Below are 23,066 nucleotides of genomic sequence, written 5' to 3'. Positions count from 1 at the left end.
GATCGTATGCTAAAACTATCGCTGCAGACAAAACGCTGTGCAGTCACGTTTTGCAGTCAAACAAGGTTGCCACACACGACAGGCTTATGCCAAAGCCGTCCAGAGCCCAGCGATGCCGCCGGCTCCCATCAGTACGGCCCTGACGTTGTTTAGCAGAGCGAAGTCTCCCAACAATTTTCGCACCCTCTCATCGTCTTCCGCAGAAGATGACTGCTTAGTCTTCCCTTGCGGAACGCTCAGGTCACTGAACTCATCAGCTTCACCCTTCCCATAGATCGAGTCCTCAGCGCTGCGCTGAGCGAGCTGGGGCCCGTTCTGCTCGGCGCTCTTAGCACTTCGAGCGCCTCCGAGCTCTGCATTCTTCTTGATAAGGGTGAAGTTGGTCTCCTTCATGAAGATGATGGTGAAAGGGGCAATGGCGAACGTCAGGGCTGAGGCGGCCAGGTAACCCGGCAGCTTGACGCCTGTCAAAGCGGCCTGGAAGGCTTGCGCGAGCGGTCCTGCCGGCAAAGCCTTATATGCAAGGTAGGCAAAGCCAGCGCTCGAAACCATAGCCGCTTGAGGGAACATGTGGGAGCCGCGGCTGAAGAGCCATCGTGTCATGGGCAAGGCTCGCGAGGCCGGCTGCGATTGAAATTCGGGGATGTCGAAGAGTGATAAAGTTGCAATGCCGCCGGATGCCAGGAGTGCCACGGAGACACTCACGACTTGCGCCGCCGTGGTTGCGGAAGCCATTGTTTTGTAGCCGTTATTGGAGGGAATATTGACTTGTGAGGCAGGTTTGTGTTTCACGGCGCACTAGAAACTTATCCTGCGAGCAACTAGCTCTATATATGTAGAGCCATTGGGCCACTCGAGCAATTGTTGTTGTGGTGACCATCTTGACGTCGGTGTCAAAGTAAAGCGGAAGCCCGGCAAGTCGTGATCCGAGCCGAACAACAACCAAGACGTTCGTTCGCCCATCACCATTCCCCCTTCGATCGCTGTCTGTATAACGAGCGATCACTAGATGCAGTATCTTGTCACGAGGGAACAAGGTCTTAAAAGCGACCGATATCCACCCGCGAACTGCAGGAACCCAGAGCTTTCAACTTGCAGAAGCACCCCTCTAGTCTGAGTAAGCTGAAACAGTAACGCAGCGCGTCGAAAGCGGCTGGTCAGAAGGCCGTATGTATAGTGGAAGGAGACACCCTTTCAATTTATCGGAGACATCTAATCGTGAAGTGCATAACCTCCAAGCAGGCTTTCCAAGCAGGCTTTCCAAGCAGGCTGTATTTGCAGCAAGATTCTCCGTGTGCAGTTCCCCGCACACTGTCCTTCCAACTCATTCCGATGATTGCATGTATCCCGCAAGTATTCGCACAAACTTTCCGTGAACTGCGTCCGGGGAAGCCATGCGCGTTCGGTCACCGGAGTAGTCACGATGTATCACACCTTTTCCGTTGTGGAGGCCAATGGCGGCCGTCACGATGAGCGCCATGCTTCAAGACCTGTCACCTCACGGCGTCTTTCCACTATCAATGCCTGCAATGAGTGTCGACGAAGAAAGATTCGATGCGGAGGGTCGCAGCCGTGCCAGCAGTGTCTGTGGTCGCAGCATCCGGAGCTCTGCGTGTTTGCAGGATCTGGCCGCAAGACGGTGCAAAACCGCATGCAAGTGAATCAGTCACCTGGTCTACTCAATTACTGACAACCAGGCAGGTACATGGAGCAACTGCACTCGAGAAGTGAATGTCTTTCTGCTGTGTGCTCTCGCTTGTTTCCTAATCAAGATCCATCCAAGTTACGGGATCTCCCACGTAACGAGCTCATCAACCTAGCGGTCACTTTGAGTCGGCCCAAAAGCGCTCAAACTCCACCGGCAAACGACATTATCCTGCCACCCTCGGTTCCTTCGGTCGACTCAAGCAGGCCTTCTGAGAGTGCGGACAGCCTGAACTCTCTCGAGCAGGCGCCCGAACGCAATCCTGTCGTTGACGAGGCGATCCGTCAGAAGCGCACCGTTCATGGCATATCGGACGACGTCAATTGCCTTTCCTTGTCGTTCACCTTCCAGTCTTCCTACGTAGGCATCTCGTCCATCAGCGCCGTCTTAAAGGTCATTTTCATGATCGCACCTGGAGCGCGTACACATGTTGCCCAGAATGCAGCAGACACCGCTCTGCCGAGTAGGGTCCCATCACCATCCGTTGAGCAGCAGCTGCCAATCGACGCTACTGCGATGCCACCCCCGGATATTGCGCACAACCATATCGAATCATACTTCAATCGAGTCCATGTTCTCATGCCTATGATCGACGAGGACGACTTCCGACATACGTACCTTTACCTAGACCGCAAAGATGGGCCTTGGCTAGCTTTGTTCAATACAGTCCTTGCTCTCGGCTCGTTAGCGTCTGGAACGTGTGCTGACGAGGAGCATCTTGTGTACTTCCGCCGGGCGAGCAAACACCTGGACTATGAGGCCTTCGGCAGTGCCAACATCTACGTACTGCAGGCTCTTGGCCTGCTCGCTGGGTACTATCTGCACTGGTTGAACCGACCTAACGAGGCGAATGCTTTGATGGGAGCTACTCTTCGCATGGCGACTGCTGTAGGCCTTCATCGCGAGTATTCGAATCCTAGCCGCAACGTGGAGGGTCAGATACCGGTCGGCATCCGTAGAAGCACATGGTGGAGTCTGGTATGCTTGGATACTTGGGCCGCTATGACTACAGGCCGGCCGTCGCTCGGTCGGACCGGACTGGGAGTTACGGTCGACGTTCCTAAAATACCGGAGCATAGCAACAATGCGCAGTATCTAGCTTCGCTGAAGCTACTCCCTTTAGTGCACAATGTTCCTTTCTGCAAACTGGCAACCCGCATACAGGACCGACTCGCAGCCCAGACACTCCTCAACCCTACAGAGATAGCTGCATTCGACGCAGAGCTCGTAAGGTGGCATGACGAGCTGCCACCGATCCTACGGATCTCAGGTCTCGAGCAGGACGCTGTGGCCGCTTTCACGAGCCCGAGATACGAAGACTTCGTTGCAAACACATCTCCAGCAAGTGCACCTACTGAAAAACGCCACGATAAGCGCGCTATACATGGACACAATCTCCCTGCATGCCCCGAGATACTCAAGACTCCGCGTTTGATCACACACTGGTGGTTCATGACACTACGAATACTGATGTACCGCCCATATCTACTGGCTACTAGCCTTCGACGAAGTCCGCGGAGGGCAAAGTCTGCCGACGAAACGACCGCCATAGAGAGGTGCCGCATCATTGCCGAGGAGTCTATTCGTTCCATCAACTTGCATTGTCCGAATGAGTTACTCGCTGGATGGAACGCTGTATGGCTGATGTACCAGGCAGTAATGATCCCTCTTGTGTCGCTCTTTGCAATGCATCCGGACCGGACCAAATCTACGAATAGCGCCGAAGCTTCAGCGCAAACAGCAGCGCAGTCAGGGAATGACAACGCTGACGACGTTCTGGCCTGGCGCATACAGGTAGAAACCGCCATTGTTTTCTTCCAAAGAATGACACCGTACTCTATGGCGGCGAAAAGGAGTACGATCATTGTAGAGAGACTGTACGCTGCAAGCAAGCATTCGACAATCTTCACAGCTCCACCGAACAGCACACAACCGAGCGAGGGCGACAACAGCAGGCTCACAAGCTGTGAGATCACTCAAATGTCTGGCACCGTTTTGCCGGATATGGTCCATGTGACCCCTGTGACCGGACAAGTACCGGATTGGCTGGATGCGGGCGACTGGGGCGTCAGTGACGGCGAATTGCTCGAATGGACTGCACTGTGGAGTAACGATGTGATGTGGGACAACGGCCAGGACTTCATCTTGCCATGACAATACCACTGGCATGGTCAAGATCGTAAGCACGGATATATCACACCCGCCGACGATGCAGGGCACCATGTCAATGCCACATAAACAGGTAGTCGTACGACAACGGTTGACTTCAAAAAAACGGAATCACTTCGATGGAGTGACAGCGGAAATCTGCAGGCCTTCACCGTTTGTACGCGTCAGATCAGCTCACCACAAGCATATCTCCCCGTAGCTCGCACTATCTTGATCCAAAACGAACGGTCGAAGCGAACTCAGCCATTGAAGAGCAACAGAACCATGTCAATGACACAACAACTGCTCCAGGTGATGTTCGTAAGTGGCGCACTCAGACCTTCGCCTCCAATGGCTCTGCCGCAATAATCGAACCTGCAGTGTCGACTTCCACCTTCCGAGGCACTAGGGATGTCTTCACCGGGCGCTTAGAGTTGAAGATCTCGTCCAGCTCTTCAAGTGTACGTCGGCGCGTCTCCGGCATGATGAAATAAAACACTAGCCATTGTATGGCGTCCCAAACGATGAAAATAATGTAAGTGTGCCATCCAATGCGAGCGAGAGAGATCGGCCAAGCAAACTGGTTGAGAAGACCACCCGCGTTGACTGCCAGACTGCTGAAGGCCATGCCCTTGGCACGCATCTCGAATGACAGGACCTCCACAGGGTACAGCGCCTGGAGAGGGGTAATGCCAATTGAGAAGCAGGCGCCGAAGATGAAGATCATAGCGACCGTTGCTTTTGCAGCGGAGGAGTTCGTCTGGTCAGATTGAGCAAACAGGCCGGAAGCCACCGTCATGCCGACCCAGACCAGACAACATGCTCCCATGCTGAACAGCATGAGCTTCCGTCGTCCCAGCCTCTCCACGAAGGCTGCACCGACCAGAGCGAAGAAGAATTGGAAGCAAGCATAGGCCAAGTTGATGTTGGCCTGGGTAATGCTGTCGGAATAACCAGCGACGGTGAGCACTGCCGGCAGGAAGTAAGTCAAAACACCATTGCCAGCCCACTGCGCGAAAATGGAGAAGATGACGTTGCATGCGATGCGGTAGCGGCTCGCACGGTTCCGGAAAAGCGCACGGTAGTCCCAGAAGCGTTTGTCCTGTTGTCAACCCATTAGCGGCTAGATGCGGTGGTGCGGTATCATCTCTGGTAAGTTGCCATACCGCGCCATCTGTGTTGAGAAACTCTTCGTACTCCGCAAGCTGCAACCTGACCCAGGCAGAGTCTACGTTGCCCTGTCCATGCCACTTAATCAAGGTATCCTTTGCGGCTTCCCGCTTGTTGTGGACAAAGAGCCATCTTGGACTTTCGGGAATGAGCCAAACGAACAGCGCAATGATACCGGGGAAGACCATCTGGTGTCGTACATCAGTCTCAATAGCAGGCTTCCAGCGCTCCGGGGCGATGGGGTTTGTGAGGCTTACCTGAAGCCAGACGGGGATCTGCCACGACATATTTCCAACCAGGTTTAAGCCACCGCGTACAGCACCACTGGCGAGGATGGAGCCGGTAAACCAGAACTGCGACGAACATCGTTAGCTGTTGATGGACCTGTTGAGGATTCTCTGCTGTTATGCTTACAGTATTGCAATAGGCTGTGAGCACACCGCGCCAAGCGGGATGGGCGGTCTCGACAACGTAGATAGGACCGGCCGCCGAGACGATCGATACGCCGAAGCCTAGAAGGAAGCGACCACCTTTGAGCTGACCGACATCGGCATCGTAGAGGGTCGTGCCGTTGATGATGGTGCCAAGGATGATCAACCAGGCGCCAATAGACATGCCCACCTTTCGACCCCAAGTGTCAACGAGCGGACCAACGAATGGCAGAGCACACACGCCACCGATTTGGTACATGGCGGAGTTGAACGCTGCCCATTCGCCGTTGTTGGTACCGTGGAAGAAGGAGAGGAAGGTCTTGTTCGACGTAAGGCCACCGAAGAGCGAGCCGTCGTAGCCGTTCATGGTCTGACAAAAGCATCCCAACAGGAGGCACAGCATCAGCTTGATAGTAGTTGCGTTGGCCAGACTGACGGGCTCTTTGATGAGAGCTTCATTGAAACCGGTGCTGCCGGTGATGGTTCTCAGCTCGACAGGCTCGCCATTCGTCTTGCTATCGTCAGTTGAAAATTCCAAGGGCTGGCAGCGTCAAAACCACGGCTTACATCGGAGATCTTCTCGATAGTGTTGGACGCCAACTTAGGATCTCCGAAAGACATATTTCCTTTGATGTTGGTTCGACTCGACGCAGGTGGAGTGGCCGGCCCTTGACCTGGCAAATGTGGATGAAGCAAGACAGCGAAAGGATGCTCAGCTTGGACTGTGTATTGCAAGGACTTGATATATGAAAACGGAGTGCACCAACGACTCATATAAGCGGACTCGACCTGGAGCCCCACGTGGATAACCCACTCATCCGCCACAAGACTGGATTAGTCTAGGCCGTCAAACCCTGAAGCTGCACTCCGCATTGACAAAAACATGCTGGACGGAGATCTGTGGACGTGAGGAGAGGTCTCTCCAATGTCCAGACCATGCCCGTTCGGGTATTCAAACTGTCGGCTCCACGGAGGCCTGTGCCTGCTTCCACATTCGGACGCTTCATATCCTGCTCTCACGAAGAATCGTTGTAATACTGACTGAGGCACTCATAGATCGAGAATCATAGAGCCGCCATCGGCACTTGCTAGTCACCTCATTCTTGACCTCATGACTGCGGACTGGCCTGCTCAAAAGTATGGCGTTTGGTGATGTGGCGTTTGGTGATGAGCACCGCGTGAAGCTCATTTCCAAAGATCAAAACACCTGACAAATTTACCTCCGACATCAGCTCGACCGTGTACATCGAACCGCGGAGTATCGAGCCGCGGACCCGAGGGTCAGCATTCACCTTCAGGTGTTGCGGCCTTGGCTTGATGAACAACGCCACAAAACCGGACATTAGGTAGGAGTAGATAAACTAGTCACGCGGTATACGGAGGTCGAAGACGTGGCGTCACTGGACAAAGCTCCGCCTCTACGGCAATCGTTAGATTTCCGGGGCTCACCTTGTAGTCTCATATCCTCTCAATGGACACTTGCAGTCGCAGGACGAGGGTTATTGCGCCAACAATTCTTGGGGTCTCCGCAAATGGAGATGAGTAGTGCCTCGGCATGCGCTTCCGAACTCTCATTCCATCAGCCTCCTCTATCCGAGACGGAAAATCTGTGGTATCGTGTTTAACGTCCTTCCACCCATCCTTCGCTGGAGTTTTCGGGATGGGAGGAACTCAGCTGATGTTGCTTCCTACCGGAAAATTACTGGCGAACTTCGTCGCAGGGATCAAGGCTCTCGACTCCGCCGTACTGTATCTGTCGAGCTCACAGCCCACAGCTCGCACCTTCGGGCTGGCAATAATCAAGACGGTTGATTCGAAATACGCAAGGTGCCCGGGTACCGCCAGTCTGTATTCTGCACTATCGAGCGTGTAAGGACTGAAGCACTCCGCTAAGTCGTTCAGTCACCTGCCTCCCATACGAACCTTGGCAATACTCGTGCTGGATTTGATTGACCGCTTGTCGAGCGAGGCCTTAACCTTTTCGGGAACGGAGCGCGCCTCCGTGACCCATCCACGATGGCAAAGTCCCATTGTTCACAGACATGCCAATGTGAGCACATCTAAGCTAGGTGCATGATCTGACCTACCGTAGAGGACGCAGCACACGATACCCTTCCGTAGGTCTCCATATCAGTCAAGCGACGAACAGCGCCATTGCGGCACGGTGGTCAACCACCGACCATGTTACAAAGGGAATAACGTGCTGTTCTATCCTGACGCACGTACTGTGTGCTTGTTTATAAACCAAAGTCTACTGTGGATTGCTGTTTGATCCTCCAGGTTTGGCCTCCTCTGACCGTCAACATGCTCAAGGCTGCCTGTGCAATCGTTACCCTGGCCCTCATCGGAGGCACCACAAGTCACCCATCAGGCCGACCTTCTGGCTTCGTTAGGTCATCGGGCACGAAGTTCGCATTGAACCGCCGAGACTTCTACTTTGCCGGCAGCAATGCGTACTATTTCCCCTTCGACAATGTGTGGAGCTGCTTGGTCTAGAAGTCTCTTCCGGTATTGCTGACACGCTTGACAGAATGAGACAGATGTCGAAATCGGCCTCCGCGCTGCTGCACAGGCTGGTCTGAAAGTCTTCCGCACTTGGGGTTTCAACGATAAGAATGTCACTTACGACCTCAATGGTCTTCCGCAGTACGGCGCGGAGGGTGCTGGTACCACTGAGGTCGTCTTTCAGCGATGGAACAACGGGACGTCTGCGATTGACATCACACCGTTCGACAAGGTCGTCCAAGCTGCAGCCAATACTGGCATCAAGCTCATAGTCACCTTGACCAATAACTGGGCGGACTACGGCGGCATGGACGTGTACACTGTCAACCTTGGTGGGCAGTATCATGACGATGTAGTGATCGCTCAAGGTCGCAATTAACATGGTATTATCCTGATTGCTGACAAGCGTACAGTTCTACCGACTACCAGCTATCAAGGCTGCATACAAGCGCTATGTCAAGGCGTTCGTCACCAGATACATGTGGTCACCAACGATCATGGCGTGGGAGCTGGCCAACGAGCCTCGATGTGGGGGAACAGCGGGTCGCAACCTGCCGCGCAGCAGTAACTGCACCCCAGCGACTCTGACAGCGTGGATTGATGAGATGAGCAGCTACATAAAGTCAATCGATCCACACCATATGGTCACCTTCGGAGGTGAAGGCCAGTACAACGATCCATCGAACCCGGACGGCTTCTACAACGGCTACGATGGTGGAGATTTCGACGCGGTGTTGGCATTGCCCAACGTCGACTTTGGCACCTTCCATACGTATCCGGATTGGTGGAGCAAGACGGTTGCCTGGGCTACTCAGTGGGTTAAAGACCATGCAGCCAGTGGCGTAAAGGCTGGAAAGCCTGTCTTGCACGAGGAATACGGTACGCTTGGTGTGCAGCATGGAAAGTACATATTGGCGCAAGCTGACACACACATGAAGGATGGCTCACTCCCGCAGCTCGCCTGGCTGACCTCAACGAGACCGCACCGGCCAATGAAACACGGGTCGCTGTCCTTGGGGAGTGGCAAGCCACCAGCCTCGCTTTAGAAATGTCGGACATGTACTGGCAATATGGCTTCTCCAATTACTCGTATGGGCGGAACAATGATGATGGTTTCACAATCTACCTCGATGAGTAAGCACCGCAACCCGCAGTTACGTGTACATCATGTGCTGACACACGAACGATAGTCCAGAAGCTCAGCCGCTAGTCTACCAGCATGCCGCGAAAGTGAACGCACTGGACACTTGGTCATGGCCATAAATGACGAGGTTGGTTCACCGTTACTCGAGAGGCATCCGGCAACGTAAAGGGTCCCCTTGTTAGATGAGCTTGGCCACGAAAGCCCAAAGGGCTACGATCTATGTCTATGCTTTGCTCATGTCGTTCTCGAGTTCTCAAGCTTTGTCACCAAGATGTCAGTAGCCCCCAGCGCCGCTAGATCATCCATGACCTCAGCAATCTTACTTCGCTCCACCATCGCTTGGACAGCAACCCAGTCGTCTTCCTCTAGACTGTTGACCGTCGGCGCCCGCTTACCGGGCGTGATCTGCGATGCTTGATGCAGTAGTCGCCGCTCTACATTGTATGTACAGAGTACGTAGCGCTGAGCGGTTATGACGCCCTTGATCCGAGCCGTGATGATATCAACCAGCTTTGGGTTTGAGGGGTGCTTGGACTTAATGAGGATGGCGGAGGATGAGACAACGGTTGCGATGGCTTTCAGACCAGCGGCTTTCATGGTCTCGCCGGATTCTTGCAGGTTGTGTCAAAGGCAAGACTAATGGATCGAGGGTGTGAGAGGTTGCACTTACCAACAAGATCTACGATACCATCTGCGACTCCCAGAGCGCACGCAGCCTCGACGCTGCCGCTTAACGTCGTGATCTGAGTCCGTAGGCCTCCGTGAGCTGCGTCACCGTTGGGTTGCGCATGCGAATTGCTACCCTGACTTTCCAGATTACGGAAGTAGCTCTGGGAAAGCGCAGTAAAGCTAGTGGCAATCTTCTTGCCGATCAGCTGCTCCGGCTTCTCGATGCTTCCCTTCTCTGGCACCTGTACCTGCAGCTTACACGCACCGAAGCCGAGATCCATAATCTCGACGGTGCCGCTAGTCTCCGTGGGTGGTACGGTGGCCTCATGTTCGGCAACTGTGTCCCGTCCGGTGATGCCCAAGTCGACGCTACCTTCGCCTACGAAGATTGGAATGTCGGCTGCGGGAAGGAAGACCAGGGCCAAGGGGAGATTCTGAACAAGTGCAATGTCTAGTCTGTTGTGCCGATGGAATTTGATGTCCGAGCCAGTGAGCAGATCAAGACATGCTTGCTGTAATCTGCCTTTCTTTGGTACTGCGAACAACAGGCGGTCGTTCAGACTGTTCACCTTGTCAGCCACGGGCCATCCTTGACCTTAATCTTGCAATGCTGTCGAAGCATTCTCTGGTCCCTTGCTGTTATCAATGGAATTGACATACTGATTGACCAGATCCATGGCGGCTTATAGGTGCGTCAACGGGGACTTTTTGATGTTTCTACACAATGCCGGCAAACACAAGATCACAGACCCCAACGGTGAACAAGCACTCGTTCTCCCAAATATCAGCTGGGAATTCTAGGTTATGTGTTCATTTGGTTACGAAGGCAAGGACTTGTACAAGTGTCGTAAGTACGTTCCCGCAACACACTGTGACGGACTGTGAAAGGAATGACTGGGTGAGTGTTGTGATCGCATTTACAGGCTCTGATTCGAGCGCAAGAGAATTGTCGTTGGCGTACAGCCTGAGGCAGTTGGACGGATGTCGCCGGCGCGCATTTGGAGAGATGTCGAGGTGATTTCATAGCGGAGGGCTTCCGCGACGCACGGACAGCAGAGGAACTATTTTCTTGAACTGCACTTTATACACTCGACCATGACAAGACACGTGCCCCCTGGTGCACCACCCATTGCTCCTTCACCTTCTCATACAGTGTCGTCGCTTGCTCGTCGCCAATCGGCAGTCACTCAACATGAAAGCCAAGCGTGAGGACCCTAACGCTGAGGTGCCATCGCACATATGGGCGGACCATACCTCCAAACCGCCGCGATACCGTGACTTTCTCAGTCAATTAGCTCACTTCGTCGACCAGCTAGGCTTTACCAACACCCTCAGTGCCCTTCTCGATGAGGCCCATACTAATGGCGTCTGGCCGGACATTGCGGAGTGGGAACGTGGGCTCGAAGACGGCACGAGTGCCACGATCATGGATCTGTGGGAAGCCTGGCGTGAGGATCAGGGCGACTACCCAACGTTGCCACCATCAAGCCCGGTGAAGGCTGATGGGCCGGCTGGGGTAGTTGAGAATGGTGTTGAGAACAGCAGCGACGATGAGGAAGCCAGTAGTGAAGAATCTAGCAGCGATGAGGATGAGGAAGGTGATAATGAAGAGCTTGCTTGCGCGGGTGCTCAGGCTGGTACGATTGACGACGAGGCCGAAAGTACCAGTGACGACGAGTCTGACGAGCAAGATGAGCACCTACTCAACGCGTCCAATGTGCAGGTTAGCGCTAAACGGAAGCGTGAGGTTACGCCCGAATCCTCAGATGAAGAGTCGTCGGAAGAAGAGAGCTCAGTGGAAGACAGCGAGTCTGAAGATTTGCACCAGGCGCCTCCCGCGAAGCGTGCCAAGACCGTGGCGAATAACGACACGCATACCAAAGAGGCAGCTAGAAAGACTGTCAAAGGCAAGGATTTGGCGGACGGAGAGGAGGAAGAAGGAGATGACAGTTCCGATAGTGAAGATGAAGATGACGATGCCACGAACGGAGATAGAGTCGCGAGTGCCGCCGGCATTGATGATGACAAGGATTCGAGCGAAGACACTTCGGATGGCACATCCAGCGACTCGGAGTCTGATTCTGACTCCAGCGAAGACGAGAGCGAGAGCGACAGCGCACGTCTGACGGCTGCTAAGAAGACTAACAGTATGCCGAAGAAGTCGAGCGAGGACTCTCAAGACTCCACTAGCTCATCATCCTCCGCAACACTCGTCGCCTCACCAGTCAGGGGCGGCCGCAGCCGTAAGACGAAGCCTGCAACCGCTGCAGGCGCCGCTAAGAAGACGCCGCAAGAGGACCTTCTCGTCCCTGCCATTCCTGACCCTTCCACGACTGACATGCATCCCGATCGCCTGAAGCGCATGCCAGCACCCGAGCGCACGATGCGCATGCCAGCGACGACAGAGAACGTCGAGCGCCTGAAGAAGGAGAACGTACCCTTCTCACGCATACCAAAGGACACTGTTGTCGACCCTCGCTTTGCGAGTAATGATTATGTGTCGTATGAGTATGCTGACCGCGCGTACCAAGACCTCAGTGTGACGAAGGGTAAAGGCTTTACGAAGGAGAAGAATAAGAAGAAGAGAGGTAAGACTCCCGTTCCTAATACTATCCGCCCATCCTTGCCCATCATTTATCCTCCTGCACCTGCGGAGGTTGATGAAATACATCCTGCCATGCCAATCACTCATTGCTCGTCGACCGGGTCTTCGGAGCCTAGGCACAAACGTAGAGCCCACAGAGCCTGTAAGCGACACTTGACCTCGACTCTTGGTGATTTGAATTCCTGGCACCTTGGAGATGAACGATCCGCCTCCAATTCTGTCCCTCGGTAACAGATGGAGAGGGCGGCCCAAACGCCAAGGCCAGCACCGTCTGAAGCCCGCACCGCGGAAGAAATCGACAAAGAGGGAACGTCGTCGCGCTCGTCTCTTGATGGCCGAAGCGGTGATGGTCGCGAACACGCTCCGCGATTCCGGAATCGACATGTTCGGCGACACTGACATGGATACATTCCACGACAACGACATGGATCTACTCGATGACAACCCTGGCTCCGCGAGGACACCTGGGATTTCATGATGAGCGACGGCTACAATCCCATGGGCGGCGGTTGATTCTAACCTGTAAGGACTTTGCTGACATGAGCTCGATATAGGTGCGTACCGCGGCGGCGCGATCGATATGACTCCCAAGGGTATCAAGTTCGATGACTAGAAGTTTTCAATGTCATTGTGAAGATTTGCTCAACGGTGATAGGCCGATCATTGGAAATGGGAAGATTTACCAGTAACGATCTGCCAAAGGCGGAAGTGTAAGTTTTGATTATAATGGTCGAAGGTGGAGGTCGAATGCAGGAGGGCCGCAAGGAGGACCATTAGAAGGGAGCCAAACCATGTTCCATGCAGTGGGATAGAAGCGGATTGCAGCAGCGAGCCGCCCAGTTGTTGCAGCCAGCGGTATATCCTGCAATGTCCAAGCCAGACAGGTCACGGCATGCTCTTAAGTACGAAGCTTACGTCCTTAGGTGGCGTGCCGCTGTTCACATGTCGCATGTATGCGGCTGGCGCTATGCTGCATATTTGAGGCTGATCTAGGGCGGACGTCTGCCTGTACGTAATCTGCTTGGCCACCCAGGGTGCGCTAGACATAGACTGCTTGCTGTATCGGTCACATTGAGGGCTACCGGCCACACGAATAGCTCATCAGGAAGGCTTGATATCGCTGGGTTCTCGCAGACACCGTGTCGACATACGTGGACGCGTTACTGGATCGGTCGTTCACTGCTTGACATTCGTCCGCTGTTTTTCGCAGGCAACGCTACACCAAATCACTCGCCACCGAAGCCGCTGTTCACTAATGGACGCTCGTGCATCATGCGACCGGCATCTTGCGGCCAACCTTCGATATTGCATAGTTGAGCCAGTCGTGCTTGACACCGACACAATACGGCCATAGAATTCAGAAAATCACCGTCCCCGTCCACACTCGTCCTCATGAGTGGCCATCATCCATACCCAGGTTACCAGCAGCCCTACCAGCAGCCCTATCAACAACCATATGGCCAAGTCCAGCAGTATGCGCCGCACGCACAGCCAATGACACCGTATCCGCGGACCATCGGCCAGGCACCGCCGCCGCCACCCATGGCAGCGATGCCTTTGCCGCAACCGGCATACGGGTATGGTCAACAACCACATGTGCAAGTTACCCAGCACCAGACGTCAACTTACTATGACAGCTCCCCGCAAACTCTGCCACCCCCAATGCCTGGATGGCAGCATCAACCAGCTCAGCAATACCATCAACCGGATCCTTACGAGCATACGCCACAGTACAGTCAGCCTCAGCAATTACCGCCGCCGCAGCATCACGCGCAGTTGCCGGCACCGCCCCAGTCTGCCTACCCGCAGCCGCGAGCGCCGCATTACCCGGACACAGACCCGCGATATCATGATGACCTGGATTACGAGGACCCGCTGCGCGATGCTCCAGTGCATGCTGACCTACTGTCTGTTGCTACACCACAAGACAGGGTGCCGCATCGACAGCGGGGCTACGGTCCAGCGCTTGCTCATCCGCGTGACTTGCCAGGCTATCGCCACTACCACACCAAGAATGACACCCTGGTGCAAGCTGGGTTCCTCACATGTACCGCCGGACAACCCTGGTTCGAAGTTCGATGTGGCGCACTGTGTGGCTGTGGCCTCCATTTCATTCCGGAAGGTTCTATAGAACGGGTGCGGGACGAGCTCGACCGCGAAAACCGCGGTGGGCAGAAAGCAGCACGGCCAGTTGTGCACAATGTAAACCGAATGAGGCGAGGTGTACAGTCCGACAATCCCTGGTTACCCTGCGCGATTCACCCCCCGAACATTGCGCATGAGCTACCTATGCATCAAGTGCACCGCCAGTATATGGAGCAAGTTGCGGCCGGCGGCCATTACGCCTTGCGTTACGAAGACAGCATCCCGTGTCAGTGTGTCAGAGAGCTAGGTATCAAAACCGTGACGGACATACGTTCGGTTGAGGCAACGCCGTCGTATTGTTCAAGCGAAGGGGAATGCAGGATTCGATTGAGAGGCTCACAATCCTGGTTGCCATGACGAGCCAAGTGTGAGAAGTAAGACTATGAATGTTTGCTAGGAGTTTGAGCATACACATCATCAAACTTTGCTCCAGACGAAGATACAAGCGCTTCGATACCATTGCATGACCGCAAGGAGGGTTCTGATAGCGCCCTGATTACCTCACTTCATGAGCTAGCCTTATTGACTGGCGTGCCAGCATGAGATCAGGGGCTTGTGGCAGACACTGGTGATATTAACGCCAGTCTACAGTGACTGCGCGGCGAACCACAGTTCCTTCCTTGGCCAGATTCGACTGCTTTTGACGTTGTTAACCACTAGCAATGAACACAAATACTACGTCCACTCATTACAAAAGCAACGAACTGAAGAAACTTTCTGTTGGGGCAGCACAATGTACCCTTACCATTGGGGTCAGGGATCTATACCTGGCGGCTTTCGGTGGCTTGCCCAAAGGACGAATGCGCAGCCTAGCCGGTCACAGTCGGGGAGCGACACCGCAGGTGTCCACCACCAGCTTTCGGCCGGCGACCTACACGGGACACAACAAGAAAACAGTGCGGCGTCGCCAGCGGGCAAACCTGAGAAGAAAAGACAGCAGAAGAAGGTCGTATCAAGCCACACAACGACCATAACAACGTCGAAGCGAACTGCAAAGACGTCCGGCTACTCACAGAGTCTGACCCAGCAAGCATCAGCATTTGTGGAAGCAACCGCAGCAGCTTCCGGCAGATCACAGCAATGGATTAGCCACTTTGCAACAAGACTTTTCCCGAACAATGCCTGCTATCCCACTGTCACCTGTGAATTATGATAATCCGAAGGCACGAACTCCAGTCGTCAAAAGTGCGGGATCCTCCTTGTACATGGAGATTGGGCAAGCGTCCTCGCAGAGCATGCCTGCCCCGTTCGTGCCTCCGGTTGAGTCTACTGGACCGAAAACGAAGGTGCCCAGAGCAGCGTTGAAGGCAGAGACTACGACAACACACGTATCAATAGTTACGCGCAAAGTGCCCGGCGAAGCACGTCGGCTGGCGGAAGCTCAAAGGTTACTCGAATTGCAGCAATACGAAGCTAGACTCCAGCAGTTACTTCTTGGGCTTCAAAACGCATGTCCAGCACGCTTCGAGTGGATCGCTATAGATCTAGGCTTTATTTGCGCCGGAGGTAATCACTTTGTTGCCTTGCAAGACATTGATGACATCCTTCTAGGCCGCACGTCGGGAGCGAACCTTCCGATCATCCGGGCGAACAAGTGTCTTCCGAGCTGGATTGACGATACCCCGGGAATTGCCGTTCATCCTCCAAGCGATGCCATTCATCTTACGAACGGTCATCTCATGGAGCAGCATCAAACGCACATGAAGGCACTGCAGGCAGATGGCCGTGCTGTGCTATCCAAGAAGGCCAGCCGCGCGGTAGGCTTTGAGACCGATGGTCCTTGTGAATGCGTTCGAAATTATGGAATTCCAGTCCTGGCAAACCCAGAGAGCGGACAGATCTCACCTGAACCAAGGTATGTCAGCCAAGGCATCATGGCGGTCGCTGAGCATGGGCACACCGTGGCCCAATCTCATCAATATGCTCTTGAACTTGCCAGGTAACGCCTGGTTGAGTAACGAGCACAACATCGGCAGCCTGTCGGGCTCGGAGAATCAGTCAAGGATAATTGCCGTCAATGGCGAACATAACGAAAAGGTTCTCCAGCTTGGCTGAGTAGTAGAGTGAAGGTACTTCGTGCTTCAGAAGCTCTGAGAATGACACGGTAGGCGTTATGCAAAACAGCCTTAACCGTAGTACTTATTTGCACACATTCTATCGACCCATTGATAAATCAAAACCTCGCTGAGCTTCAACGGGACCGAGCCTTGTACCTGCGTACAGGAGTCGGGCATGGCCGTGTCGATGACGCCTATAACAAGAAGAGGGCAAAAGTAGCAGTGTTTGCAAAGCAAGGAGCATTTCTACGTGAGCGGCAAGGAAGGTTCTGGCCTTCAGTACAAGACCTCGGTATTGTGCTATCATCGTTTTCGCAAGAGCGGTAGGCGATCTGAAGGCTGAATGCATCACTGAGCGCCGATACATGGCTTCACTCGAACACGCGCTGACGCTGCTGTGTGTGTGTCACACTAGTACAGCTTAGGTATATCCAATGACAGTCACTGATGAGCCTCATACCACATGCATTATGCTGGCCATGCGCAGTGATTGAGCTCCGGCGTATCGCATGCACTCAAAGTATAGAACGGCTTTTGCTCTGCATCCTCGTGCTTGTTTTCGCAACTCGAGGCTTTACGACAGCGGAGGGAGAAAGAAATGGAACGTCGCCAACGAGCAGGTCCCACAATGCCGAAGAAGAACAAGCACTCCGTAAAAGCATCAACAGCTTGTCCCGAAAGTGGCTTGCAAACCAACAGAGTGCCTCCAGCAATTCAGCCAACGCATCTCGTGGGCAATTACATGCATTCCGCTTCGTACGGAGCTGGCCAGAGCCCAGCCAGTGCCCGAGCAGGCCAACATCAGGACGCTGCAAACCGTCTTTCACAGCCCGGCCATTACTCACAACTCCAAGCTGGTTATGAAAAGGTTGCGCAGCATATAGCACAATCCCCAGCGCAACAAGTCGCAACCATAACACAGCAAAACTACGAACACCTAAAGGTTGCAATTTCTGCACCGCCAGTCAAGAAGCCGAAAAAGAAGAAGAACGAAACAACGACGACGATGACAACCACGAAGAAGACCCAGACGCTGGTGTACAAAGAATCCACGCTCGGTGGCAAGGCGCACAGAGAAGCAGCAAAGCGTGGCGAAAGCGAGAAGTTCGAGGACGAAGTGCAAACAATGATTGTTTCAATGGGAGTGTGTCCGAGCTTGTACAGATGGTACAAGAATACCGGTGGCGGCTATCTGTGTGCAGGTGGTGGGTCGTGAGACCATCGCAGCTGTAACACCCAGGACCTTACTGACAGTATATTTGACAGGTAACCACAGCATTACATTTGATGAGATCGACAAATGGGCTAACAGAAAAACTTACACGCCCGAGATAATGATAGTCAACACCTTCTTACCTAGCAGCGATGGGCTTGTCATCGGCACACACCCTCCTCAGGTCGACTTCTGGCAGGAAATGCATGCAGTGCACGCTTCCTTTGTGCAGGCTGCAGCTGCCGCAGGCTTCAGACCCGACTTCGAAAGTATAGAGGGCGATCCCAGGTTTAGAAGTAACGGCGAGTTATCTGATGAAGAAGTCTGCCGCTGTTTCGAGAAGTTGGGAATCCAACCACTGACAGATGCGGAGAGCGATATGAGAAGAGCACAAGCACGCTCGTTCGGACGGGCTGGCATCGGGGGCCAGCCAGGCTTCGGCGGCGGCGGCGGCTACAATTCGGGCCTTAATGGGGGCTTTGGCGGCGGCGGCGGCGGCGGCTTCGGCGGGTCGGGATGGGTTCACCCTTACGGCATACCGGATCCCGCATTCGGTAGCATGTTTGGCAGACCAGGCTTCGGAGGGTGGGTTGGGTGATCACCGTCATCGTGCACCTGGTGACCAAATCAGCAAGTTCCTGTTGTTAGGCGCGGCCGAGAGCATCGGCGAGCCCATAGTGATGATCCATATGGACTGTTAGTAGGCGCGAATGCTTACGGCTCGCTATGCGAGTTGAAGCATAATAAGTCGGCTCAGTCACTGAACTTTTGCGGCTTCCAAAAAACTGCACTGTCTCATACCTTCGTGGGGTGAACCCTCTCCTAGTCGTCAGAGATGAGCAGTATCCCAAACCAGCAACCATCGGCGAGGTCGGCGTAACACACTGCACATCAACAGAACGCTGTCAAACCTCGATCACAGACCCAAAATTGAACATGGGTTCAGCCAGCCCGCCTGTGATACCCGGGGTCGGTGATATGCTACGCAACAGGCGTCAGGCGCTGACCTACGGACGACAGTTAGTCCAGTCGCAATTGCAGCAACAGAAAGCATCCAAGTCGGCGTCAACTACCACGACCCATACGGAAACCATCGTTAGGACCAGCTACACCGCACAAGGTAGTCAGCACCAGGCGTTGGTGCCGCGAGTTACCTACGCTTTGCTGCAGAGTCCGCCATTGTTCACTGCAGGTTTCGTCCAGCAACAAGGGCAAGCTCGAACGCTGCCACTCGAACCATTGATCTCGGTGGCAAAGATGGCTAATGGACGTGTTTTGCCTTCGCCGTTTCATCAGCCACAACCACAGTACGTGCGTGATGATGCGGCGCAGCAGCTAAAAGACCTCTCCCATCAAATGACCATCGCCGGCCCGAGTCCAGTACAGCCACTGAATTATGATCATCTGAAGATTACCATGGCGGCAGAGGCTGTCAACAAGCCTCAGGATAGAAAGACCCAGACCACGCACGTAACCGAGGAGAAGCGAATGGTCAAGTCTAAGAAGTCCAAGAACGCTGGGACCGGTGAGGCGGCGGCCGTTCGCGGCGAGAGCGAGCAGTTCGAGCAGGAAGTACGAGCCATGATCGCCACGTCAGCAATGCGAGTTTGTCCAGCAAGATACCATTGGTACAAACGCAAGTCTGGCGTGTACATGTGCGGAGGAGGTAAGCCGTGGTGATGTTCGGCCTTCCTCACCAGACTGCTGACGAGCACTTGTTAGGCAATCACGCTCTTTTTCTGGACGAGCTCCAGAAGTGGATAGACAACCGTGCGTACGTTCCCAGATTCGATTCCGTGAATCATTGGGTCCCCACGGCATCAATTGCGGTAGAGGAAGGTTGGGAAGACAGAGGTCTCCTATGCCACCCTCCTTCAGTCGACTCCGGCCAGCTCATGCACATAAGGCATGCTATGTGGGTACGAGACGCTGCTTTGCTTGGGTTTCGGCTCGTGAATAGACGGACGAACACCGGCCACGACGAAGGTCGCTGTCAGTGCTTTGAGGACCTCGGTGAACGGGCGGCGATCAAGGCAGAGCTGGAAACTCTCATGGCACAGTCGAAGCGGGCTGATGTGGAGTGGAGGCACACGCATACGCCCCAGCAGCTTAGCACGGGAGATCACCCATGCTGGGGGCCCGCTCCACAGTCTGCGATAATTTGCCCGGAAGTTGACAACGGCCGTCGCCAACGTCGTGTCGCGGGTCGTTTCGATCGTTGGCTGGGCGATCCGTACGGCGGAAGGCATGGATATCACGGCCTGCAGGGTCCATAATTGCCCTTGAAACCAGACTGGGAAGCGTAGTACCTGGCTTAAGTAACTTGCATTTTCTATCAATAGTAAGTTGTTGCCAAGCACTCAAGCTAGACACTCCGTGTGTCATAGGCTGAGGTCTGTACGGCACGGGTCAGATATTCCCACGCAGTCAGTGTATGGACCTTCACTGTCTGAAGGAACTCTTCGACCAAGACTTTCTCGTCCTTTTCCGCCATGGTCGCCGGGCTTACACCATAAGTGTACGCCGGCACACCACGGTAGCGGAAATGCTTGCAGTCAGTCGCTCCCAGTGATGAGATGGGCAGCGGCTGGCTTCCTCGAACTGTCTTCACATTCTGCCGAATGTATTCGACCAGTTCATGATGGATGTGGCTGGCAGCAGCTGGGTTCGAGGCTGCTTCTTGAATACTGTAAGTCACTCCAGGTACGTCACACACTAGTTCGTCAACCTTGCTGAGCACGACGTCCGCCGCCATAGCGATGGGCAGACGGATGTCCGCCTCGAACGTGCATTCAGAGGGTATCATATTCACCTTCGCGCCTCCGTGGATAGTGCCTATGTTCACGGTCGGCTTCAGCATGCTGTCCGCAGCTCCTTCACCCATAATCTTGTCCGCGACACTGCGGACGTCATCACGTTCGAGGTATGACATGATCTCTTCGTCCATGCCCAGGCCGCGAAGGCTTTCCAACGCTTTGAGACGGTGGATAACACGAGCAGCAATCTCAATAGCGCCCTCACCACGATGCGTATAGGCACCATGTCCGCCTCGTGTTCTTATGTAGAAGGTCATGCGCAAGGTACCTTTCTCGCCAAATCGAATGCTGTCCAGACCGCACGGCTCGGCATTCAGCACGCAAGTTCCTTGCCACTGTGGATCCTGTTGAAGTAAGAATTTCGTCCCATACTTACCACCTGTCTCCTCGTCAGAGACCACTTCGAGGACGCATCGACCTCTAAGGGCAGAGCGAAACCTGTGCATGTAAGTAAAGGCAAGGATAGACGCGGCCGTTCCGGCTTTCATATCGACAACGCCTCGGCCATGAACATAGCCGTCAACTATGTCCCCGGAGTACGGGTGTCGCTGCCATTGATCTCCATCTGTGACCGGGAAATGGTCAATGTGGCCGTTAAGCACAAGACTACGAACCAAATCAAGGGGCTCGTGAGTGGGCGTCAGAACGCTCACTAGATTCGGGGCCTCACTTTTGGGCGCGAAGGTGCGCGTGTCGATGCCATGTTGTGTCAGGAATTTCCGCACAACCTCGATTGCTTGTCGCGTGTCTCCGGGCGGGTTTGGCGAGGGTGTCCTAATCAAGTCCTGGAGAAAGGCGAGATGGATGTCTCGATCGGCGTCTAGCTGCCGCATCAGGTCTACCTTTGTGTCCATGGTGAACAAGAGTGTTGGAGTGCTGAAGTGATCAATGACGAATATGCAGAATGAGTTGTAAGAGAAGCAACGGAGTACGCAGTGTGTGAGTCACAGAAGCAATGTAAGATCCCCTATCATTTGTGGAACGCGACTCCTTCGGAACCCTAAATCATTGAGCGGCAATATCCCGGAGAGATGAGGTTGTAATCGTCTATCCGATGCAGACTGTACAGTGAAGCGTGATGGCATGAGGACAGCAGTGACCTTGCCGGAGGTGCACTCCAAGAGTCTCTCTTGGCTCGTGGCAGTTGTTCGGGTCGGAAGCATTTCATCACCGAGCCAGGGTCTGCCAAGAGATAGACTTCTATATCGATGTCGAAGTTTCATGACTAAAGCATTAAGCCTTGACATGAATCCTGCATGGTCATCAAAAAGCAGAAACCCGGATTTGGCATGGTGCCAGTAACGGAGCAGAGACCGCCGAGACAAGCGGTAAGCAGGGAGGCGCTGAGGAACGACGTGAACTGGGAGAATGAGGCAGAGATGAAGGCGTTGATGGCGAGGAAAAGTGAGGCCGAGGATGCAGAACCGTACAACCAGCCGGCTTTGCGTAGCGCGCAAGCTAGACTGGTTGCGCGGGAGGTGGCCAAGCGGTCGATGGGGAAGGTTAACGTGAGAGGGTGAGCATCTCAATTGTAGGACACCCGCTGCAAACGCAGGCTGATGCTAGGTACTGCAGTGATGTCAATGACTTCGGCTTCATGTTGCCATCATCTGGAAGTCCGGCGGACGACGAAGCGAAGGCGACGAGCAAGCAAAAGCCCGTAGTAGAAGCTGCTCCGGCTGTTGTAGCAACCCCAGCTGAGCCCGTCCAACAGAAGGTGAAGAAGCCGAAGAAAGATCCTCTTTCGAAGAAGCACGTACCAGGAAACGAGAGATACGAGTCGAAGTCTCAGCGGGTAAAGAAACACTTGCGAGACGCACAGAAGCGGAAACTGCGGAAGGCGCAGGTAGCAGCGAAGACGAAAGCAGCGGAGTCCGGCGCGTAGAGCTACTGGTACTGATGGATGCAGGTTGATATGATAGAGAGCATGGAGTCCGGCGCAACAAGAGATACCCAATCATTTATACCGAAGCTAGTAACAGAACTAATTTTTAAGCAACTCTCAGTGCTATACCCGCGCCGTTAGAGCATGTGTCGGTTGACCCCGTCGCTTCCTCGTTGCCAAGGTAGCGTACATACTTCTCCTAGATCGCTACGGGACAGCCTTGTATTCGGAACATTCTATCTGGGAGAAGGAGCGGTTTAATGGAAATCTGCGCTGGTGAGGAATGTCACGCTGATCATATCGTTCTTGAGCAAGAAGCCAAAAGTTGCCCGGAGCAGAGTAACATCGCGATTCAGTGTCCACTACGGTGTTGCCGTGTAGCCCGACCTCCATCAGCCCGCGGCCTGGCAGCCAGCAGCGCTTTGCAGAGATGAGATTCGGCAGACCCATCTACGGACTTACCTCACTCGAGACGGAATTGTGTCATTGACACAAAGATGGCCAACCTGTATGGGGACTCTCCCACTCGGACGACGCTGCCTTGCGTTCCTGACCAAAGAGTTGCGTTGAAGC

General features: G+C 54.1%; 13 protein-coding genes across 13 annotated transcripts; 7 read left to right on the top strand and 6 right to left on the bottom strand.

Moving 5' to 3' along the window:
* Positions 1-84: 84 nt before the first annotated feature.
* BAUCODRAFT_152392 (uncharacterized protein) lies at positions 85-735 on the bottom strand (the record flags this gene model as incomplete). The annotated part of the gene is made up of 1 exon (XM_007683385.1): positions 85-735. One exon carries the CDS (start codon positions 733-735, stop codon positions 85-87), a length of 651 nt encoding a protein of 216 aa, XP_007681575.1.
* Positions 736-1,423: 688 nt separating this feature from the next.
* BAUCODRAFT_127015 (uncharacterized protein) lies at positions 1,424-3,859 on the top strand (the record flags this gene model as incomplete). The annotated part of the gene is made up of 2 exons (XM_007683384.1): positions 1,424-1,653; positions 1,702-3,859. 2 exons carry the CDS (start codon positions 1,424-1,426, stop codon positions 3,857-3,859), a joined length of 2,388 nt encoding a protein of 795 aa, XP_007681574.1.
* A 328-nt stretch (positions 3,860-4,187) lies between these two features.
* Positions 4,188-6,075, bottom strand: BAUCODRAFT_152390 (uncharacterized protein; the record flags this gene model as incomplete). The annotated part of the gene is made up of 5 exons (XM_007683383.1): positions 4,188-4,955; positions 5,020-5,211; positions 5,281-5,376; positions 5,438-5,965; positions 6,022-6,075. 5 exons carry the CDS (start codon positions 6,073-6,075, stop codon positions 4,188-4,190), a joined length of 1,638 nt encoding a protein of 545 aa, XP_007681573.1.
* A 135-nt stretch (positions 6,076-6,210) lies between these two features.
* Positions 6,211-6,903, bottom strand: BAUCODRAFT_314748 (uncharacterized protein). The gene has a single exon (XM_007683382.1). The coding sequence runs from the start codon at positions 6,795-6,797 to the stop codon at positions 6,564-6,566; it is 234 nt and encodes a 77-aa protein (XP_007681572.1). The 5' UTR covers positions 6,798-6,903; the 3' UTR covers positions 6,211-6,563.
* An 855-nt stretch (positions 6,904-7,758) lies between these two features.
* On the top strand, positions 7,759-9,097 carry BAUCODRAFT_28253 (glycoside hydrolase family 5 protein; the record flags this gene model as incomplete). Its single annotated transcript, XM_007683145.1, has 4 exons — positions 7,759-7,929; positions 7,985-8,311; positions 8,373-8,838; positions 8,898-9,097. The coding sequence occupies 4 exons, from the start codon at positions 7,759-7,761 to the stop codon at positions 9,095-9,097; spliced, it is 1,164 nt and encodes a 387-aa protein (XP_007681335.1).
* Positions 9,039-10,731, bottom strand: BAUCODRAFT_39222 (uncharacterized protein). The gene is made up of 3 exons (XM_007683171.1): positions 10,433-10,731; positions 9,774-10,333; positions 9,039-9,714 (listed from the first exon to the last, which is right to left on the bottom strand). The coding sequence occupies exons 1-3, from the start codon at positions 10,447-10,449 to the stop codon at positions 9,338-9,340; spliced, it is 954 nt and encodes a 317-aa protein (XP_007681361.1). The 5' UTR covers positions 10,450-10,731; the 3' UTR covers positions 9,039-9,337.
* Positions 10,732-12,292: 1,561 nt separating this feature from the next.
* Positions 12,293-12,969, top strand: BAUCODRAFT_39221 (uncharacterized protein). Its single transcript, XM_007683170.1, has one exon. It carries the CDS (start codon positions 12,574-12,576, stop codon positions 12,853-12,855), a length of 282 nt encoding a protein of 93 aa, XP_007681360.1. The 5' UTR covers positions 12,293-12,573; the 3' UTR covers positions 12,856-12,969.
* An 800-nt stretch (positions 12,970-13,769) lies between these two features.
* BAUCODRAFT_152386 (uncharacterized protein) lies at positions 13,770-16,577 on the top strand (the record flags this gene model as incomplete). Its single annotated transcript, XM_007683381.1, has 3 exons — positions 13,770-14,579; positions 15,554-16,279; positions 16,335-16,577. 3 exons carry the CDS (start codon positions 13,770-13,772, stop codon positions 16,575-16,577), a joined length of 1,779 nt encoding a protein of 592 aa, XP_007681571.1.
* BAUCODRAFT_314235 (uncharacterized protein) lies at positions 16,572-17,062 on the bottom strand. The gene has a single exon (XM_007683380.1). It carries the CDS (start codon positions 16,944-16,946, stop codon positions 16,677-16,679), a length of 270 nt encoding a protein of 89 aa, XP_007681570.1. The 5' UTR covers positions 16,947-17,062; the 3' UTR covers positions 16,572-16,676.
* Positions 17,063-17,207: 145 nt separating this feature from the next.
* BAUCODRAFT_127008 (uncharacterized protein) lies at positions 17,208-18,390 on the top strand (the record flags this gene model as incomplete). The annotated part of the gene is made up of 2 exons (XM_007683379.1): positions 17,208-17,784; positions 17,846-18,390. The coding sequence occupies 2 exons, from the start codon at positions 17,208-17,210 to the stop codon at positions 18,388-18,390; spliced, it is 1,122 nt and encodes a 373-aa protein (XP_007681569.1).
* An 80-nt stretch (positions 18,391-18,470) lies between these two features.
* Positions 18,471-19,815, top strand: BAUCODRAFT_314443 (uncharacterized protein). The gene has a single exon (XM_007683378.1). It carries the CDS (start codon positions 18,729-18,731, stop codon positions 19,470-19,472), a length of 744 nt encoding a protein of 247 aa, XP_007681568.1. The 5' UTR covers positions 18,471-18,728; the 3' UTR covers positions 19,473-19,815.
* Positions 19,816-21,663, bottom strand: BAUCODRAFT_314238 (uncharacterized protein). The gene has a single exon (XM_007683377.1). The coding sequence runs from the start codon at positions 21,460-21,462 to the stop codon at positions 20,158-20,160; it is 1,305 nt and encodes a 434-aa protein (XP_007681567.1). The 5' UTR covers positions 21,463-21,663; the 3' UTR covers positions 19,816-20,157.
* An 8-nt stretch (positions 21,664-21,671) lies between these two features.
* On the top strand, positions 21,672-22,222 carry BAUCODRAFT_39210 (uncharacterized protein). Its single transcript, XM_007683169.1, has one exon. The coding sequence runs from the start codon at positions 21,865-21,867 to the stop codon at positions 22,126-22,128; it is 264 nt and encodes an 87-aa protein (XP_007681359.1). The 5' UTR covers positions 21,672-21,864; the 3' UTR covers positions 22,129-22,222.
* Positions 22,223-23,066: the final 844 nt, after the last annotated feature.

The sequence above is a fragment of the Baudoinia panamericana genome, assembly GCF_000338955.1.
Source record: "Baudoinia panamericana UAMH 10762 unplaced genomic scaffold BAUCOscaffold_15, whole genome shotgun sequence".
In the NCBI taxonomy this organism is placed as follows: domain Eukaryota; kingdom Fungi; phylum Ascomycota; class Dothideomycetes; order Mycosphaerellales; family Teratosphaeriaceae; genus Baudoinia; species Baudoinia panamericana.
The sequence above is the reverse complement of the archived record's forward strand: the minus strand, read 5'-3'. Positions and strand labels throughout refer to the sequence as shown.

Coding starts and splice junctions, on each gene's coding strand:
- BAUCODRAFT_39210 (XM_007683169.1), top strand. CDS start 21,865: ATGGTCATCAAAAAGCAGAAACCCGGATTTGGCATGGTGCCAGTAACG.
- BAUCODRAFT_314238 (XM_007683377.1), bottom strand. CDS start 21,462: ATGGACACAAAGGTAGACCTGATGCGGCAGCTAGACGCCGATCGAGAC.
- BAUCODRAFT_314748 (XM_007683382.1), bottom strand. CDS start 6,797: ATGTCCGGTTTTGTGGCGTTGTTCATCAAGCCAAGGCCGCAACACCTG.
- BAUCODRAFT_314235 (XM_007683380.1), bottom strand. CDS start 16,946: ATGTATCGGCGCTCAGTGATGCATTCAGCCTTCAGATCGCCTACCGCT.
- BAUCODRAFT_314443 (XM_007683378.1), top strand. CDS start 18,729: ATGGGTTCAGCCAGCCCGCCTGTGATACCCGGGGTCGGTGATATGCTA.
- BAUCODRAFT_39222 (XM_007683171.1), bottom strand. Junction 9,715..9,773: donor TGGTATCGTAGATCTTGTTG/GTAAGTGCAACC, acceptor ACAACCTGCAAG/AATCCGGCGAGACCATGAAA.
- BAUCODRAFT_39221 (XM_007683170.1), top strand. CDS start 12,574: ATGAACGATCCGCCTCCAATTCTGTCCCTCGGTAACAGATGGAGAGGG.